A 20,122-nucleotide genomic window follows, 5' to 3' on the forward strand; every position below is an offset into this window, starting at 1 on the left:
CTCATAATTTCATAATAAATTAAATCTCATGGGTACTTTTGACCGTTGCGCTGTGAAACAGTGTGACTACATCTGATTGTTAACAAAATAATGGTCGATCTCCTTTCGAAGGAACTATGCACTGGGGGATAAACAAACCACCTTAACGGCCGGCAACGCACCTGTAGCTCTTCTGGTGTTACACGGGGTCGTGGGCCAGGTCAGGTGATCCGAGCGCTCGTTTGGCTTGTCCTTTTTCTATAAAAAAACCCACCACGCATGTCTCGAACATTGGGTGGAAAGAAGAACGGAGTGTCTTAATAGATTGGGTCCCTCTGCTTACTCTACACTACTATAGTAGGTACATATTTGCTTAATTGTACAAATAAAAGGGCAAATACATTAATAACTATTGTTATTTAATTATTTATACATTACCTTTTACTGACATATTTGTTTGCGTAATTATAAGTAAAAGATGGTCGATGATCATTGAAAAATAAATGAATTTCAAAATAATTGAGGCTGTCGTGGCGCAGGGTTTTTATTAGGAAAAACAACATCCACAGGTAAAAGTGCCTCTCCCTTGAGTCGTACCCGTGGTCATTTGTTGGCTTAGTAAAAAAAAAAAAAAATCTGTGACTTCATTAATTTTTATATTTTAAACTTATATTTATTAAAATGCTAAAGACTAAAAATATTAAATAATAGTGTTAACTTGTTATTTGTATTTTGATAGCTGGCTACATTGATTAATGTCAAACAAAGTCGATGTGTTGAAGCGTCGCTTTGTATTTCGTGGGTTACTTAAAATTATTTGAGTTAGAATTTACTTTTAAGTGATAAGTATACTTGGATATTTATAGATTAGTTCTTGTGAAAAAAATATAAACTGTTCATAATGACTTCTCTGAGTCCCAAGAAGGACGGAGGTCCAAATGTCGAGTTCTTCCAATCACCGGAATGTTTGGCACAATTTGATCAAATCCGTGTTTGGTTACAGAAAAACTGTAAAAAGGTATAAATACAGTAAAAATACTTAATAAGAATACGAAATTGTTATATATTTTACCATAAATTTGGACAATGAATGAGATAATTTTTATAAAGATTGCTAGATTAGTCATAATATAAACTGTACATAATATATAGATAACTGCAATTAAGAAAAGAAAATATAAGAAAATGTTTGCATTTATTATTTCAGCATGTTCAAACGGATCCTCCAACCAAAGAAGGTTTGGCTCAACTTGTCATCCAGCTTATACAATATCAAGAAAACAAATTAGGAAAAAATGCTACAGACCCACCATTTATGAGGCTTCCAGTAAGTACAAAATAGAAAAAAATACCATTATATTTTTGCATAACATGCACTGAGTAAACTAATGAAAAAAAAACAGTATAAAATCCCTGAGAATGTTGGTATTTAATAATCTATATCTTTTTAGAAATATAAGAGAATTTTAATGTAGCATTAAATGTTCACATACATTGAACATATGCTTAGTGGTCAGAGCACTTGTACAGTTTCAAAGAGGTGCGGGTTCAAATCCCTTTATATATCAGCATAATTGAATTAAGTTCTAAACATAAGTGTGTAGTATATAATACATATGTTTTTATATGTTTGACATGTTTGCTTATATGTAGGGACAGTTAATCTCTAAAAGTAAACAAGTATTTAAAATTTTAAATAAACTCTACCACTCTAATAATTGTGTTTATAGTCAGATGCTGTGCAGACATGCCACTACAGCCTTGATTTTGTATTGTATTGTAAATTAAAAATGTACACTAAATATGACTAGTTCACACTGGACAAAACACATGTGTATATTCCTATCAACACTAATTATTTGTTGTTGATAGGAATATATTTCTTTATTCTGTATTTATAATGTTTTGCAATTTATAAATACTTTCTATAGTTATATCAAACATTACTTAAATGAGATTTATCGTGAGGGTTTCCTAATTTATAATTCATACTACCTAAATAAATATATCATTTATATATTTACACTTATATTTATTAATCAACAATTAACATAAATACAATTTTATTATTTCTTAACCATTTTTCGATTTAAAAAAAATAAATAAATAGCCTCATCTTAACAAAACATTATGTTTTTATTAAAGTAAGCAGATTGCTTTAGGGTGTAATGTCCCTTTGCTTTTATGATTTTACAACAAAATTTGAATTATGCTTACACAATTAGGCACTAAGAAAGTTAATAGGAACATTAAAGTAATATAAACATTTTTAACAAATTTATAATTCAAAACAAATAATAATTCCATTGTCCCATTTGCTACAGCATTAAAATGAGTATTTTAGTTAAGCTTATATTTTAGTTTAAACTATTTAATTGAATACGAATGTTGTCCTATAATCTGATACTAATACAGTATTTTTAAATAATTGTTTCTCGACTACTATTAATTTGGCCTATTTCATTGCAAATCATTATTAATTCAATTTTTTATAGACCTTCAAAGCATAAGATAACTTTTTTCTTAGAATATTGTCATTATTCCATGTCTTTTATTTAAAGTTTTTGTTTAGGCCCATTTGTTGACATTTGAAAAATCTACTAATAGTCTTTCAAATTAACTATTATTTGTATTAGTTATTTTTATTAAAACACTGTAACAACATAAACCCATGTTATAAATAGTACTTAAAAGCTGTAGTCATCTCAATAAATTCTTCTTTCTTAAACAGTACAGTTATTTTAAAGTATGTATTTGTCAGCGTTAGCAAATAAAAATTGATTTTCAGGGTATCCGGAAGACCCTGTGTAGTCAATTGCAAATAATGATCCAGCCTCTGGTTCTTTGCTTTTTTGTACTTGGTTGAGCCCTCTACTACTTGTTGTGACATAAAGTGTGGCATACTCATATCCTCCCCACATTACTGAAGTAACTTGACTAGCTGGTATTCTATGTTGTTCCATCAGTTTTCCAGCTCGTGAATCAATTTTAATCACCTATAATTTAAAAATTTAGTTGATTATCTTTGTGTAAAATAAAGTTAAAAAAATAACCATTAAAAAAGGCTAAAAAATATTATTCTATTTTTTTTATGTTTTAAAATTGTTAAAAGTATATTTTTTTATTTTTACCTTACCACCTCCAAAGCATGCAACCCATAGATTACCATCCCTGTCTATCGTCATACCGTCAGGATAACCAGTAACATTGTTGGATTGAAAGCTAAATAATGTTCTTCGGTTTTCTGAAATAATATAATATTTTTAGGTAAGTATGTAGAATACTCAGCCTGTAGTACCTTTACAATGACAAAAATGCTTACAAAAGTCTATTGGTATAAAGAATACAAATTGAATTTTAATATAATATGAATAAACAATTGATAGATGTGGGGACCAGAACAACTTATATAATGCCTATTCCCAGAAGGAATTTTTCCACATTTTAAATTGAGACATTAAACTTACTGATACAGCCACAGTCTAAATCAAAATCGAACACATCTATATTTCTTGTGGAAGTGTCGATATAGAACATGAATTTGTTGTCAGATGTCCAGGCGATGCCGTTAGATATAGAAACGGGACGGACTTTGATCTCAGGATTCTTATAGTTATTTTCATTAACCATATAAAGAGTTCCTTGATCCTTATCAATAATGTCGCCAACCTCTTTTCCCATTGTTCCTGTAATTTGTTTTAATATAACATTATTTTTTATAGTGTCTAAATTCTATATTTTATTAGTTTTTCTAATAAAATACTAACCGAACCAAAGCCTCCCTTTAGCATCCACTTTGCCATCGTTACACCTATTGTCAGGTGAACCCATGTCTACCGAGCTCAATAATTTTAAGGCGCTCTCGTCTTCAGGTGCGTCCCACGACAATAAATATAATTCCGACCTTACAGTCACTAATATTAATTTCGGATAATCTTTTACCCTTACAACCAAACTGACTGGACCATATCCTGTAATAATATTATCTATATATATAAAATCGAAAGGTCATGTGCTAGAAATCTCAAATTTTGCATAGACCTCACTAGGACGTAGCCATGGAGACAGAAATTAATAATAACATAGTTCACGCGGGTGAAACCGCGAGCGGGCCGCTTGTATTATATACGAGGTGTGTTCAAAAAGTAAGGTGACTTTGTATTTTTAAGAAAAAATATTTATTTATTTATCAATATTTATGTTGTCCCCTTCAAAGTAATCCCCCTCAGATACAATACACTTATGCCAACGGTTTTTCCAATCGTCAAAGCACTTCTCATAAGCACTTTTCGGTATAGCCTTCAGCTCTTCCAGCGATGCAGTCTTTATCTCTTCAATAGTTGCAAATCTCCGTCCTTTCATAGGTTTCGATATCATAACCATATACCCATGATTCGTCACCAGTTATGACCCTTTTGAGTAAATCTGGGTCGTCGTTGACGTCATTCAACAGTTCTTGAGCGATGCTCATGCGACGGTTCTTTTGGTCAAAATTTAGCAATTTCGGAACAAACTTCGCTGACACACGTCTCATGCCCAAAACGTTAGAAAAAATTTTATGGCACGAGCCAAGCGATATACCAACATCCTCAGCAACTTCTCTGATAGTGATTCGACGATTTTCCAGAACAATTTTCTTCACTGCTTGAACGTTTTCATCAGTTGTTGACGTGCTTGGGCGTCCAGGGCGAGGCTCGTCATTGGCATCTTCCCGGCCATCTTGGAAGAGTTTGTACCACTTGTAAACATTTTTTTTACTTAGAACAGTTTCACCGTATGCCACTTTCAACATTTTAAGTGTTTCGGAGCACTTTATTTTATTTTTTACACAAAATTTGATGCAAATCTTTTGATCCATATTTTTCGATAGCAAGAAATCGCCGAGCACGCAAAACACTTATAACCTTTACGCCTCTCCCAACCAAACAAAAAATGCTATACACTTGAAACTTGGTACAGATGTTCGGGAAGAGTGTACCAACATAACTAAATAAAAAAATCTATAATCGAAAGTACGTTGCCCGCCAAATTTGAAAAGTCACCTTACTTTTTGAACACACCTCGTATATGTTATTCATACAATTTACTTTTTAAGACCAGTCGTGCAGCAGAGGGTAAGCGTGTGACTGTAAACGTGACAGGTTGTGGGTTCAAGTCCCACTCGATGAAATTAAATACGAAATATTATCATTTTCTCCGCTCTGCGTCGAAGCAATGCGCAGTGTTGAGTCACTCTAGAGGACACTCAACACACGATGTATCTAGAATTCGGCGGAAAGTAGAGAGCGAAGTGTCTTGAAGACTAGCCTCCCTTTGCTTCGCCTGCTATACGCGGGGTACAGCTTGAAGCTGAAAAAAAAACTTTTTCATGTAAATATTATGCCTAATAATATTTTATAGTTTTTTTTATACCTATGTGCCTACTGGTGACATTGCCCGTGTCAATATCGAGCCTTAAAATATTCTGCTGTGAAATGTCCACCCAATATAATGCAATCTCGTCTTTTGCGAAATGCGGTCCTTCGAAATGCTCTCCGCCACGGTGTACCTGTGGAATTGGATGAACTGGTTATAAAAGAAGAATTGATTATAAAATAGGTTTCATTTGTTTTTAATAATTATGTATTAATTTGACATAAGGCTCGCTACTGTTGTAATATTTATCTCAAAAAATAATTGAAATGTAATGTAAGAATAATTGAAATTGAAATTATGTTGTCATGAAACGCTTGAATATGTTAATTTTCTCAGCCTTCGCACAATTTAAAATACCTGTAAATGTAATAAATTAAAAAATATGTCAAAGGGCCTTTCATAAATTTAATTACCCATGATCTATGGGATATTCTTATTTTGAATCATTATGATTAAATTTAGCCGAATATATTAAAATACATATTTCGAAGAACGATTTAAAAAAAGAAAATAAATATTATAAATGCTTAAAATGTATTAATAAATAATATAGAGTTAATAAAAGTAAAAATTTAACAATTCACGTGTAAATGGCGACAATATCTATGGTCCAGTTCAGATAGCCTTAACATAGATTTATAGACACTAACAACTAACGCCTCATTTTATTTGTAATGATTAAAAAAAAAGTTACTTACATTTTTAATTAATGGTGTTTGTGATCTGTTTGCATTTGTGCCAACCACTACTAATATTGTTAAGTATATAATATTTTTATGCATTTTATTTGAATCGTACACGTATTTACGTTATATTGTACGACTAGGCTGTTTGGCTAACGAATAAAGACTGTCGCATAAAGTTAGTCAAGTACGACAAGAATCAAGCGAGACCGACCTTTTAGGTATGGCATTGCGTGTTATAAATGGGAGCTTTCGTTTATCGTGCAACCCATATGTAAGGTGGTTTTCCTTACACTTATCAGCGGTAAATACTAAAAATAGGTCAATTAGGATTTTATAGAAAATCCACGTAAAATATATATTCTATGTAGCTTCGTTTGTAAGTACGTTGTCTTTATGGTAATTTTTCAGAAATTTACATATCAGCACATTTCCTACTGCTGTTTGCCTTTATCGTGTCATTATGTTTTACTTTAAAAGAATTTATTACTTAATAATTATTCAAAAACCTCAAAACCCCCTATTTTGATTCAAATGACTCCGTTTTAAGTTAAAATTTGTATCTTAGAAACTTTTTTTTTTGTAATTTGTAATATTTCAATTCAGTGAAATTGCTTGGTTTGGTTATGGCATTTCAAGCTTGCCACAAATTTGCACACGAAAATCTATTAATATTTTATTGATCCAATAACAGACATAATATTGACAATAAATTATATAACAGTAATTTGTAATAATAATTCAGTAAATTGTTTCCTTATAGTCCAACTTAGAAATGGGATAATCCCCACGTAACCAACTTATTTACGTAATATGTGACACAATTCTAAACTTGGGTTATTTACAAAAAATATATATATCATATATATAATACATCCACTTTGTATAGTGAAATACTATTATAACGTTATTTGTCACATCTAGGAGACATTTAAAGGAAATGTGGCGATCGTCTTCGCTTCAATGATCTTTCAGTCCACGACCTCGTCTTCTCAGGAAGTAAAGATGCATAAAAAGATTCGTTCATTGCCACTTTTCGGATAGCTTTGAAGAATTTTATTAAGTGCAATAGCAATATACATACACTCAGTTATAATTTTATCAGCGTCACGCCGTATCCCGCACACAGCAGGGTAGGCAGAGGGAACCTATTGTTATGACACTGCGTTCCCTACTTTCTGCCAAATTCTGGAGGCATTGCGTGTTGAGTAGCAGAACTCAACACTGCGCTTTGCCTCGACACCAGAGCGAAAAAACGGAAATTGAAACGTAAATAAATATTTACGTTCTTTTTTTTTTGTAAAGCAAGTTCTCTCTTGTCAAATTTCATATATGGACTTAGGGCTTTAGGAAATCCCTAGGTATAGGTTTTGCTTATATGAATGAAATACAAATATAAGTTCCTAATATTTTTTTCGTAAATTTTTATTTTTCTGATTCTTCCATCAATTGTATCCTTTATTAAGTTCTGCGTAATATTCAGTATTTTTTTCTTTTTAGGGGTCCATACTCTAAGAGGAAAAAAAACGAATCTCTTATTGGATCAAAATGGATAAATTATATTTATATTACAGATAAAACTATATTTTTATTACATATAAAAATTACAAACATAAAAATGATCTAATTATAATCCATTTCATACAAAGTGAGTGCATGGGCATATACTCTCGTTTTTTATGAAAAACAAGTTTGTCATCCTTTATAAGTTTAACTTGGCGTTGACGTACAATCCTGAAATTGGTATGGCACCCTTGGTGGGAAAGTCCGACTCATGCGTGACCGGGTTTTTGGGTGGTGCAGGCTGAGGTTGTCACCACATAGTTCAAGTGGTATTTTGTAAATTTTATGTAATATTACATATTTAATATTAGTTAAGATTCAACAAACTTTTTTTTATTTATAGACCTGGGAAAACTATATCAACAAAAAGTTATAACATTTTCTTTTAGGAATAAATAAACTGTATATTAATTTATGATCACATCGAGATCCATATTTATAATTAATGTGTTGATTCACTCTGAGACGGTTCGCCATTTTTATCCTTGGGTCCCCATCTTAACAATGCGCCATTAATTTCGCAATATGTGTAGTTAGTACTACGTAGGTATATAATGTATTGTATGAACTAGTAGGTTATTTATATTTCTAATATTGCCAATTAATAGTAAGTAATGGTTTAGAGGTCGTCGTGGCGCAGGAGTACAAGCGAATGACTGTAAACGCGACGGTTGTGGGTTAGATTCCCATTCAGGGAAGTGAATTATTTATTAATATTTTAATTTCTTCGCTCTGGTGTCCATGCAAAGTGTAGCGTTGAGTTCCGCAACTATACACGTAATGTCTCGAATTCAGCGGAAAGTGGGAAAACGAAGTGTCTTAATAGGAACAGAATGTCTTAATACTAGGATACCAGGTTCCCTTTGCGTACCCGGTCCCTGCCTATGCGGCGGAAAGGAAAAGTAAATAAATTAAATAGTTAATTGATTATTAATTTTACCTTATATAATGGAAATATTCAATCTACAGTATACATATACCTATCTATTAGCAATATTGAATAATGCAAGAAAACTACAATGGCCTCCGGTGATGTACTAATGATGCAGTAATTATGCCTCTTGCTTGATTTATTGAGTGATTATTATATAATATTTATTTATATTATTATTTATATGTATTTACGTACGTAAATAATATGAAAAGAAATGGATTTAGGTATATTGATTTCAATCCGGCCTTGGTGCAGGAGCAAAGATGCACAGGCGTGCGACTGTAAAAGCTTCAGGTTGTGAGTTCGATTCCCAATAGAGGAAATGAAATATTTAATATTTTGATTTCCTCGTACTGGTACCGAGGCAAACTGATCTCCACAATTTGGCGGAAAGTGGGTGACGGAAGTGTCTTAATAGATGCGGAATGACTTAATATTAGGCTCCTAGGTACCCTCTGCCAACTCTGGTATATGTGCGACACAGATAGATATTGAAGACACAGATTTAGTACTACCTATGTGTTTCTAACTGTCTTGTAGCATTATTATTAATGGATAAAATTTGTCAACAGATGAAAGTGTTCATGGACATGAAGCCGGGCGGTTCTTTGTGCACGGTGCTCGCCACCATGTTCCGTTTCAAGTCGGAGCAGCGGTGGCGCAAGTTCGACTTCCAGGTCGGTAAGGTATGCACCCGCACTGCCTCGCTCACCGACCCCCCCGCAGACCGCCCCCCTCGCAGACCCCGCAGACCCCGCATGCCGTGAGGCATAAGCATAACATACCAACCGTGACAAGCGTTTCGCGATACAAACACCTTCACGTAGTACAACAAAAGCTTAGATATTAGATTTAGAGTGAATGTTATTAGTTGTTTCATTCAAATAATTGAATTGAAATTATTTTTATTCGCAATTGTTACTACCGATTTTATTTAAAAAGATCCGTAGTAGTAGATATAGATGATATTATTTTGTTTATGCCTTTCTAGTACAATAGGTTTTTTTCTCCAAGATTGCACATCATAATCGCGAAACGCGTGTTATTGCTAGTCCAAACGCACGATATGGGTATGATACTTTATTAACAATTGGTGTTACTACATGAAAAAATATATTTTCCCCACAGTATTTATCTATAAACATGAACAGAATCATAAATTGTAATTAAATTTTGAGAAAATATTATTTTATTATGAGTTGTGAACAAAATAAGTAATTGTTTTTTTTTTTTTGTTTAAAAATTATTAATAAAACCTTTTATATTGACCAATAATACGAATTTATGCATACAAACAAGATAGATTCCCAATTTATTATGAACTATTATTGACTATACTAAAATTTAAAGATTTTTTTCGAAAAACTGCGATTACTTTACTATATAAATTGTAAATAAAAATTCCTTCATTCCTTAACATTTCATGCAATGGTCCATTTCGTGTATGGGAATTACGTGAGAGTTGTGTCTAAAGTTTAATGTGTTCTTCACCTGTGTGTATAATAACTGTCTTGTTTTGTTTATCACTAATTTTTTTTCGATTGGGTTTTTTTACTCACACCTCATTGTTGCATGTAAATTTCAATATCACTTTTTAATTTTAAGTTCTTTCAAGAATTTTTTCATCGAAATAACAGGGTCTTATGTTGTTCAACTTTGCTAATTTAGAAAACTATCTTTTATTTATTTTTTTTTGGGAGGCTAAGACTCCGTTGCAAATTATTTGATTAATATGGGTTAGTTAATTTGTAATAATAATTCTTTTTTTAACAATATTCAATATAAGATGGAATTATTAATTAATTTATTAGAAATGTATACCTTTGAAAAAAATAGTTGAAAAATTTTCACATATTATTTTTACATAAAATCTTTGTACTAACTCAATATATTTCTTCCCTCCCCTATCCTCCTTACGTCCTTTGCAGAATCCTTCACGGAAGGATTTGAACGTGCAAATGATGATGGAAATTGAATCTTCTTTGTTGGGTGCTGAGCTTGTACGATCTCCGTGTATTTTCATTCGTCCCGAAGTTGATAAAACCACTGCGAATAAAGTAAAAGATATTATTGTCAACCACCAAGGCGAAATATGTGGTAGGTATTTTTTTTATGTATTTTATTTTTACTTACAACAAAATTTGCCCCGAAAAATTAAAAAAAACAATATTCAGACGACACGACTATGTTATACACTCTACGTATAATGTATATTTAGAATCTGTAGAAATTATCAAACTTATAATTATTTCATATTTGTAGAGGACGAAGAAGACGCGACACACATTATCTATCCGGCAGTGGATCCTTTGGAAGAGGAATACGCTCGTCCAGTATTCAAACGTGGGAACAGTGTCCTCGTACATTGGTACTACTTCCCTGACAGCCACGACACTTGGGCACAATCTGAACTACCGGTAAAATTTATTTGTATTGGTATAGATATACCTTAATAGGTCATTATACTTTTAAGTACTCTTCTGTTATTTTTTTAAAATTTTTTATCGCACATAGCAGGCGAGAGCGATAGGCGTATCTACAAATATTTCCTTGACTTTAGCTTTAAACTACTTTTTTAATAAAAGTTTTTATTTTCTAATTAGACTTAATTTTGTAGATAGATGTACCGGAATCAGCTAACTGGGATTGCAACCGGCCGGAGCCGTGGCGTGTCGCGGCTACGTGGGCGTTGGACCTCCCTCAATACAACGAGTGGATGAACGAGGAGGATTACGAAGTGGATGTCAATGGGAAGAAGAAGGTAATAGCTTAAGTATAGTTTTAGTAAACATAAGTCTGACAAGATTTATCGATATAAATGTATATATATCGATAAATCTTGTCAGACATGTAGGTATAACGTTAAGTATATGTTTAACATTTTCAAACACAACTTTTGTTCCTAATGTTTAAGGCGATAGTGATGGTCTATTAATTTAATTTTATCTGTTATTTTTGTGAATGTTTTTACGTAATAATTTATTCTAAATATTTAATATTATTTTAATTTTATTTTATTTATCTATCATTTCAGGTGCATAAATTACGTTTATCGGTGGACGATTTGATACCTGGCGGAGAAACATCCGGTAAAGGCAAGAAGGGAAAGAGGAAGCGTTCGCCGTCACCGCCGCCTCAGAAACATAGCAAGAGAAAGGGGTAATGCTTATTTGATATATAAATGTATGAATTTTCATTGTAATGTGCTAAATTATTAATTGTATTATGTTAATTACAATTATGGGGACAAATAAAACTAGGTGTAGCTCGATAGGAACTGATTTGACAGACTGCGTAGTGGTTTATGGGACGAAGTACTACTATTCAATTATTTATTAATATACAATATAATAATAGGTCAGGTAGAAAGTATTTTCGTATTTTGAATGTATTTTTAGTAATCAGACCTTATTGGCTGTACTGAATATAACAGGCTGGTTTTAATACCATTAAATGTGACAATCTGAAGATGCAATAAATAAAAAAAAACTAGTTCGAGCCATTTTTCAATTGTTTTTCTAGCAAGTAAAATGAACGTTTGTGACGAAGATATTCGGTACATTTTAAAGATTTATAACAAAAAAAGGTAAAAATGCGACGAACACCGCGAATTAAATATAAAATTTTGCGCTTTATGCACCTAACGCGCCGATCAATAAGATTTGAATCCATCGATTCAAGTCTAATGTAGTTTTTATACTTTGAAGTTCAATTGTGGGTAAATCCTAGAGTTACAAACTATTTTCCTCTATAATAAGTAAATGTTAGATCATGGAGGTATTTATCATAATAGAAGATTTACATTTTCCTTCCTATTATACTAATGAATATTAATGTTTTTTGTAAATAAATATTAATATCATTGTTGAGGCCAGTTGTGGAGCAGGGGCACATTGTGTGACTGTAAAACAGATTGATTGTGGGTTCGATCCCCACTCGAGGAAGTTAAATATTTATTTTCATTTTTTCGTCCTGGTGTCGTGTCGAGGCAAAACGCGGCGTTGAGTACCGCCATCCAACACGCAATGCCTTCATAATTCGGCGGTAAGTGGGCAACGGAGTGTTTTAACACTAGGTTCACTCTGCCTGCCCTGCCGTGTGCGGCATACAGCGTGAAGCTGATATATGATATGAATGTTTACAGTCGAGTATCAAAACGTCGTGATAATGAAGGGGAAGACGAAGATGATAATGCATCGCGTGACAACACTGATGTAGCGCCGACGCCTGAAAGCGAACGGTCCACTGATGGTTAGTATTTACATATCTCTCTTGTATTTTTTTTTTCAAAGTAAGTAAGAGTAAGATAGATTTGGTTATTTATGAGAACTATAATATATGACAAGGCCCACCCTTAACTTTAAGTATTGTGTATATACAGTTTTAAATACTTTTTATAATTTCAAAAGTGAAACCAGTTAGAGCTAGCTTATATTTGAGATTTAATTTAAAAATGCTTGCTTGTAAAAGCTTATTTGAAATAAATATTTATTAAAATTAAATCACTTTCACGCTGTATACTGCATACAGCACCCTGCTGTATGCAGTATACAGCAGACAGAGGGTCCGTTCCCCACTAAATGTAGTATATTTATAGAATAGAAAATGTACATAAATTTTAGTAAAAACTTCGATTTAACCTCTATATGAATAACTATAGCGCCCGCTGCGGCCCCGGCGAGTGCTGCGTCAGCGGCATCCGCGGCCTCAGCGTCGGCGGCGGCCAGCGAAGCGGAGGCGCCCGCCACGCCCGCGCCCGCCATGGACGCGCACGACGACTCGCAAGGGAAACACAGCGACTCCAACACGCAGGTACACACGCAAAACACGCACACACGCTACACATAAATTTAAGAAGTCCAAAAATAAACAATTCCAATTTATCTACAGGAAATGCTAACAAAAGAAGAATTAGAAGACAATGTAACAGATCAGACCCATCACATCGTGGTGCCGTCGTATTCCGCCTGGTTCGACTACAACTCTATTCATACTATTGAAAAAAGAGCTTTGCCAGAATTTTTCAATAACAAGAATAAATCTAAGACGCCTGAAATATATTTGGCTTACAGGTATTGTAATCTGTTTAAGTACTTTTTAAAAAAAAAAGTTTTTTTGTGCCAATTATTATTATTATTGATTAAAAAGTAGTATTAATTAAGCTTATATTTTTGTATAGCAGACCTTAAACTACAAATTTACTATTGTACATTTTTTAATTCATTTATGGATGTTCGGATAAATGAAAATATTTTTTGAATACTTCATATTCCTTATTGAGTTCCTCTACTCTAGAATTCGGCGAAAAGTAGGGAATAAAGTGCCTTAACACTAGGATCCCTATGCCTACCCTGCTGTGTGCGGGATATTGCGTGAAGCTGATTTTAATATTCACAAGAAACAACAAATAAAACCCAAACTATTCATTACAGAAACTTCATGCTGGACACATACAGACTTAACCCTACAGAGTATCTCACTAGTACGGCGTGCCGTCGCAATCTAGCGGGTGACGTGTGCGCCATTATGCGCGTTCACGGCTTTTTGGAGCAATGGGGACTTATTAATTACCAGGTATTTATTGTTATAAATAAGGCTGATATTTATATATTTAAATTTAGTTGAGGTCTTCGTGGCACAGTTGTACTGCGTTTGGATGTTAGGAAGATGATTGTGGATTAGATTGCCGCTTGGGTATGATTTTTTAAATTATTTTTGGCAGACAAAGCGTGGCGTTAAGTTCTGGGACTCAACACAAATCGTAATGAGTGAAATATCTTAATACTGGGTTCCCTATGTCTATCCTGCTAAATGCGGAATAAGGCGTGAAGTAAGTTGTTATTGTTGTAAGTGTTATTAATATTTAGGTGCTTTTTTCAGCTTATTAGGACAATATTTGAAGGAAGTAAAAAGTATTTGAATGATAAAATTATCTTTATTTTCTAAATAAAGAGAAATTTATCTGTATTTTCTAAATAAAGATAATTTTATTTACTTAAAAAATCAACAGGTTTTTGTAATTGAAGGTTTCGATTTTGTAATTGAAGATTTTATTTTTGATTAGAACGTAATTTAATTTAATTAAACGTAAACAAAATTTAGTGTGTTTCTTAAATATTTCTCCAATTAATTTACAGGTGGAAGCGGAATCTCGACCAACAGCTATGGGACCACCTCCAACGTCTCATTTCCACGTGCTTTCCGACACGCCATCTGGCTTACAACCGCTACAGGCGAGGCCTACGCAACCAAGACCGGGTATGGAGAAATTTTCCCCTTCCCCACAAATTCCATGGAGTTCAACGTCGTTATGTCTTAAGAGCGAGGAAAAGACAATAATTCTTACCCCCCAGTGGGGTCCAGTCCACAATCGTCGCGTTTACCTTGTTCTATCTCAGCCACAATATTTATACTTGTATGCAGCTTCAAATTGTATTCCGAACATAGCAGAGTAGGCAAAGGGAACCTGGGAACCTGGTGTTAAGACACTCCGTTTCCCACCATTAAGACTGGTAAAATAAAAATTACAATGTTGCAATATATATTTTTATATATTAATATATTTTTATATATTTTTTTTATAATTATATATTTTTTATAGCGGAAAATGCTGCCGTACCCAAAGTGGAAGCAGGTCTACCAAATGGAACGGAAGCTGGTCCTCCTGTAAAGGCTGAACCTAATGTTAAACCTGAGCCTCTGTTAGAACTTGGCACTGCGTCTGGACTCAAGATGGATCAAGTAAGTTTGTATTTATTATTCAAATGTACATACATATGTGCCTAGATTAAATATCGTCGGTTTAGACTTTAGAGTCTAAATCTGATAACTGTGTATAGAGCAAATTGTTAGGAGAGACATTAAAACGTTTTTAGAATATTATCAGACATATTAACCAGAATGTTTGTACAGTTTTGAAAATTGATTTGTATTCTTTACTATATGACATAAATAAAGATAGATTTTGTATGTATTTTGTATATATGATAACTTTGCTAATATAATTATTTATTGTCTAAAATAATTACATTTTATTAGATAATAATGTTTTCCAGTATCGAGGCGGAGCTAGAGGTCGTGAATGGACCGACCAAGAAACCCTTTTATTACTAGAAGCATTGGAACTCCACCGTGACGACTGGAACCGAGTGGCTGCCCACGTCGGCACCAGGACCCATGATGAGTGTATTCTTCACTTCTTACGACTGCCTATAGAAGATCCGTATTTGAATGATAATTCTACTGGTTAGTATTTGATTTTAGTTCTTCTTTGTATGTGGGTTTAAGGTGAGCTATGTAAGATTTATATTAATAAAATTTAAGGATGGTGCTTTTTTTTCAAGATTATTATGATTAATATAAAACGTTATTTAGTTTAGCTTACGATAACTATAATTTTTATTTAATTTAACCAGGCAGTGTCCTCGGACCGCTCGCGTACCAGCCGATCCCCTTCAGCAAAACTGGTAACCCCGTGATGAGCACGGTGGCCTTCCTGGCGTCCGTGGTGGACCCTCGCATCGCGTCTAAAGCCACGCGCGCCGCCATGGACGAGTTTGCTGCTATTAAGGTACCTTGAGTGTTTTATATATTATTTATACATACTGTTGATCTCTTCCCACAAGATATATGTAGACATGTATAATGACATACATATAATATTACACAAACAAGCATTATATAAACGTTGTTATTCCTAAAAAAGCTATTTATCCAATAAAACACCTTTGGTTTTCTTGATTTTGACACTATTAATCGCATAGACAATCTATCCGTAATCTGGACTACTGTAATGTCGATTCATAATTTCAATCCGATAAAAAATGTTAAGTAAATATATGCAATTTAAAACTAAATACCCACAAGATAGGAAGACCTCATAAAATTTGGCACTTCTTTCTCAAAACAGTTCATAATTTCGGCAACTCCAATAAGTGTATAAGACTGATAACATTATGCATTATCCCCAGGACGAAGTGCCGGCGGCAATGATGGAGGCGCACGTGAAGGCGGCGGGCACGCATGGACCCTCGGCTGCGCTCGCCGCCACCGGCATCGCGGGCACGGCGCCGCCCGCTCCCCCTCCAGGTAAAGACCCATTCACAAATACAATATTTATTTAAATTTATATTTCCACTTTTTCGCTCTGATGTCGAGGCAAAGAGCGGCGTTGAGTTCCTTCACTCAACACACAATGCCTCCAAAATTGGTCGGAAAGTGGGGAACGAAGTGTTTTAACATTAGGTTACCTCTGCATACCCTGCTATGTGTGGGGAACGGATTGTGCGTTCCCCAAAACAATAAGAAGATAAAACATTAATTCACACCCTCAACTGGGCATCGAAGTCACAACTCTCACCTTTACAGTCAAACTCTGCTTACCATTACATTATAAATTTAAATATATTATATAACTATCTAAAGGCGAAAAGAAAGAAGGTGCACCAGAAGTGAAAACAGAAGCAATGGACGTGGACGGCGAAGCTGAGGCCAAAGTGAAAGAAGAGCCTGCTGAGCCTCCCGCAGATGACGTTAAGGACAAGGATGATGCTACGCCGCCTCCTGGTAAGTGCTATATTTATATTGTGCATAATGAGAGATAAAAAAAATCTATTCAAAGTTTTATTCAAGATTTATTTTAACGTTATATTTTTTATTTCTATAAGATTTCTCTCTGCTGTGTCGTCAGTTTCAGTTTTCAGTGATGTGTGTAATAAATGCACTGATATTGTTAAGCGTCAACAGATTCATAGGTAACTATGAACGAATTATAGGTTGATCTGTTGACCCTTTGTTTACAAGACCGTATGACATCATATTTGTATTAAATATTTATAAACTTTGATATGAATTTCAAAATTAATTTGGGTATAATAATATAAAATTGATATCTTTTGATACTTATTTTTACTTATGCTATCATATTTTATATTTATTTTAAGAATTTTATTCTCATATAGAGTATAGACCATATAGATATTATTCTTAATTAAATTAAAAGAAATATCTTTGAATCCCTTTCCATTTATTATGTTAGGCAGACATCCTAATGGAAAAAGTCATCAAATATCTCTATTCTCACTTAGATGTAATGTGTGAACTTATTGTTAAGTTACGTATAGCCAAACTGGGGAAGCAAATATTATTTAATATACGCTATCTCCATTTATCATTTTTTAAAAGCTCTTATTGATTAATTGTTTATGCATTACATGTCTAAAGTTGTAATAATATATTATACTAAAGATAAATTCTTTACTTTAATTAACTACAAAAATCATTTATATAGTACCAAAATAATATAATTAGTAAATATTAGAATGTTTCTAATATTTACCTTATACTCCAGAAGCACCAGCAGCGGTAGACTCCAAGCTCCAATCAGCAGCGGCAGCAGCACTTGCAGCAGCAGCAGTAAAAGCCAAACACCTTGCAGGCGTCGAAGAGAGAAAGATCAAATCTCTAGTCGCTCTACTAGTGGAAACACAGATGAAGAAATTGGAAATTAAATTACGCCATTTTGAAGAGCTGGAAGCCACTATGGAGCGGGAGAGGGAAGGTAAGGTTTTTTTTATCATTAATGTATAGAAATTGTACAATAAGTAATATTATTATATTACCTATTTTGCGTGATAAGACAAAAATTTTAATGTAATACATATGATTTTTTTTATTTGTTTGTCGATTTGTGTGTGTGCTTGTGCATGTCCCTGAGACCAAAAAAGTATTTTGTTGTAGCAACTTATTTGGATTAATAGGGTTATTTTTATTATTTACTTTATCGAATTGCTTAATAGAAACTTTTCTTTATTCATTAATAAGCAATTATGATCAAGAATAGCAACCTTTTGGTGGTCTTCTTATAATTTGTATTTAGACTGTAATAAAATATTTTTAATTAGGTTTGGAGTACCAACGGCAGCAGTTAATTCAGGAACGTCAGCAGTTCCATCTAGAGCAATTGAAGGCGGCTGAATTCCGTGCGAGAAACCACGCTATTCAAAGGTATGCCATTATATAATTTATAAAAAGAATACTGCATACTTGAAGGAGAGAACTTACTATTAATAATTGTACTACATATTAAATAAAAGTGATCATGACTCTATTCCGTCAGGTTACAAGCGGAATCTGGTGGTGTAGTACCAGGTGTCCCCAGCGTGGCGGTAGCAGGTTCCGGCCCAGGAGTACCAGTACCACCTGAACCACCGACCGAGGCGCCCACACAACCGCACCACGCTTAGATTTTATATAATTTAAAATTTTAATACATTTATAGTACGATCGAGCAGTCGTGGCCATCGTATAGTTTTCTGACCATTTGCGCATTGTTCGCTCGGAAAGTAGATTATCATAAGTAAGAAAAATCAAATATGCGCATCCATTTACAGAAAACTTCGGGGCGGCCATGACTCGTCAACCGTACTATACATTATTTATGGTATAAGCTAAATGTAATATGATAGTTATTTAAGACTAATGTTAATACCTCTCCATATGCATGTACTATATATGCAGGTATCAGTGAAAGTGATATGACATTTCTTTACTATGAAATTGTGTGTCAGTTTCTATTTTTAAGTCCAATTAATATTTTTTTAACACTAACTAAATAAGCTAAGGTAATTTTTTGTATGTAGAATTCTAATGTTATTAATAAAAAGCTAATTATGTAAATGGGTTCTATAGTGCATTCATGTGGAGGAGATAATAGAAACTCTTATTATTAAATTTATTGCTTTATAGGAATATCATTCTGTCAAATTATTTTATCAGTATTGAATTATTTCTTCAAAACGTCACCAAAACACGAATACGGCTAGTAGGACAAAATACGAATACGGCTGAGACATAAAGTTCTCAATGCTAAAGCGTACTAAACGTAGTCTTTATATATTAGACTTCTTTTAAATATTATTATTAAAGTTTTTAATAGGTAATAAACAATATTAGAATATTATTGTATTTGTTATTTCATTCTTTTGTTGTAACATTATTGACCCCGATATTATCAGACTAGTCAGGAGATCAAAAAAGGTTTTGAGGTCGTCGTGGCGCAACAGCACAGTGTTAAACGCGACGGTTATGGGTTCGATTTCCAGTCGAAACGAATTACTTTCATTTACTCACTCTGATAAGAAGTTCGCCACTGAGTTTCGCCACTTAAATTAAATATCTTAACACTTGGTTTCCTCTGCCTATCCTAAGCCTTCATAAGGACTACAGCACCACCAAGGAAAGGAAAATATTTAAAATTATTGACCTTAATTAAAAACTCGACAATCGCGTTAAAAATTAAAACGAACATAAATTAAAAAGAAGTAAAGATAACATATTTTAAGTTATGTAAATAATGTCCTTAACCCATTTCAGAGCCAAGCGTAATCGAACAATAAATATTTATAAATTTCTTTATGAAACTAAAGTTGTATGTCAAAAGAAATTAAAAATAGGTAAAAAAGAGTCGTGATAACTTTCAGGACATTACAATGGCCGCCTATAGGGGAAAGACAATAGTAGTAGTGATACGGGATCACAGCGATATAAT

General features: G+C 33.4%; 2 protein-coding genes across 4 annotated transcripts; one reads left to right on the forward strand and one right to left on the reverse strand.

The window, feature by feature from the left end:
- Positions 1-755: 755 nt before the first annotated feature.
- mor (SWI/SNF- related protein mor) lies at positions 756-19,531 on the forward strand. 3 transcript variants are annotated; one of them, XM_085189927.1, is made up of 20 exons: positions 756-997; positions 1,187-1,306; positions 9,147-9,260; positions 10,503-10,671; positions 10,837-10,991; positions 11,192-11,335; positions 11,609-11,733; positions 12,719-12,825; positions 13,235-13,386; positions 13,465-13,646; positions 14,007-14,148; positions 14,712-14,832; positions 15,176-15,315; positions 15,630-15,819; positions 15,990-16,144; positions 16,545-16,662; positions 16,999-17,139; positions 17,927-18,133; positions 18,477-18,579; positions 18,692-19,531. In XM_085189927.1, exons 1-20 carry the CDS (start codon positions 881-883, stop codon positions 18,816-18,818), a joined length of 2,829 nt encoding a protein of 942 aa, XP_085046053.1. In that variant the 5' UTR covers positions 756-880; the 3' UTR covers positions 18,819-19,531. The 3 variants fall into 3 exon arrangements, with proteins under 3 accessions (XP_085046053.1, XP_085046052.1, XP_085046054.1); XM_085189926.1 differs by having other exon boundaries at positions 758-997; positions 17,924-18,133; XM_085189928.1 differs by having other exon boundaries at positions 758-997; positions 9,147-9,251; positions 17,924-18,133.
- On the reverse strand, positions 2,097-6,247 carry LOC146536312 (regucalcin-like). Its single transcript, XM_085190345.1, has 6 exons — positions 6,093-6,247; positions 5,392-5,527; positions 3,747-3,950; positions 3,447-3,665; positions 3,111-3,223; positions 2,097-2,975 (listed from the first exon to the last, which is right to left on the reverse strand). Exons 1-6 carry the CDS (start codon positions 6,174-6,176, stop codon positions 2,721-2,723), a joined length of 1,011 nt encoding a protein of 336 aa, XP_085046471.1. The 5' UTR covers positions 6,177-6,247; the 3' UTR covers positions 2,097-2,720.
- Positions 19,532-20,122: the final 591 nt, after the last annotated feature.

This window comes from Heliconius melpomene, chromosome 9 (assembly GCF_056956725.1).
Source record: "Heliconius melpomene rosina isolate 202511_hmr_F chromosome 9, ASM5695672v1, whole genome shotgun sequence".
Lineage (NCBI taxonomy): Eukaryota > Metazoa > Arthropoda > Insecta > Lepidoptera > Nymphalidae > Heliconius > Heliconius melpomene.

Coding starts and splice junctions, on each gene's coding strand:
- mor (XM_085189926.1), top strand. CDS start 881: ATGACTTCTCTGAGTCCCAAGAAGGACGGAGGTCCAAATGTCGAGTTC. Junction 11,336..11,608: donor ATGTCAATGGGAAGAAGAAG/GTAATAGCTTAA, acceptor CTATCATTTCAG/GTGCATAAATTACGTTTATC. Junction 13,387..13,464: donor ACAGCGACTCCAACACGCAG/GTACACACGCAA, acceptor ATTTATCTACAG/GAAATGCTAACAAAAGAAGA.
- LOC146536312 (XM_085190345.1), bottom strand. CDS start 6,176: ATGCATAAAAATATTATATACTTAACAATATTAGTAGTGGTTGGCACA. Junction 3,666..3,746: donor TAAAGGGAGGCTTTGGTTCG/GTTAGTATTTTA, acceptor AACAAATTACAG/GAACAATGGGAAAAGAGGTT. Junction 3,224..3,446: donor TTTAGACTGTGGCTGTATCA/GTAAGTTTAATG, acceptor ATATTATTTCAG/AAAACCGAAGAACATTATTT.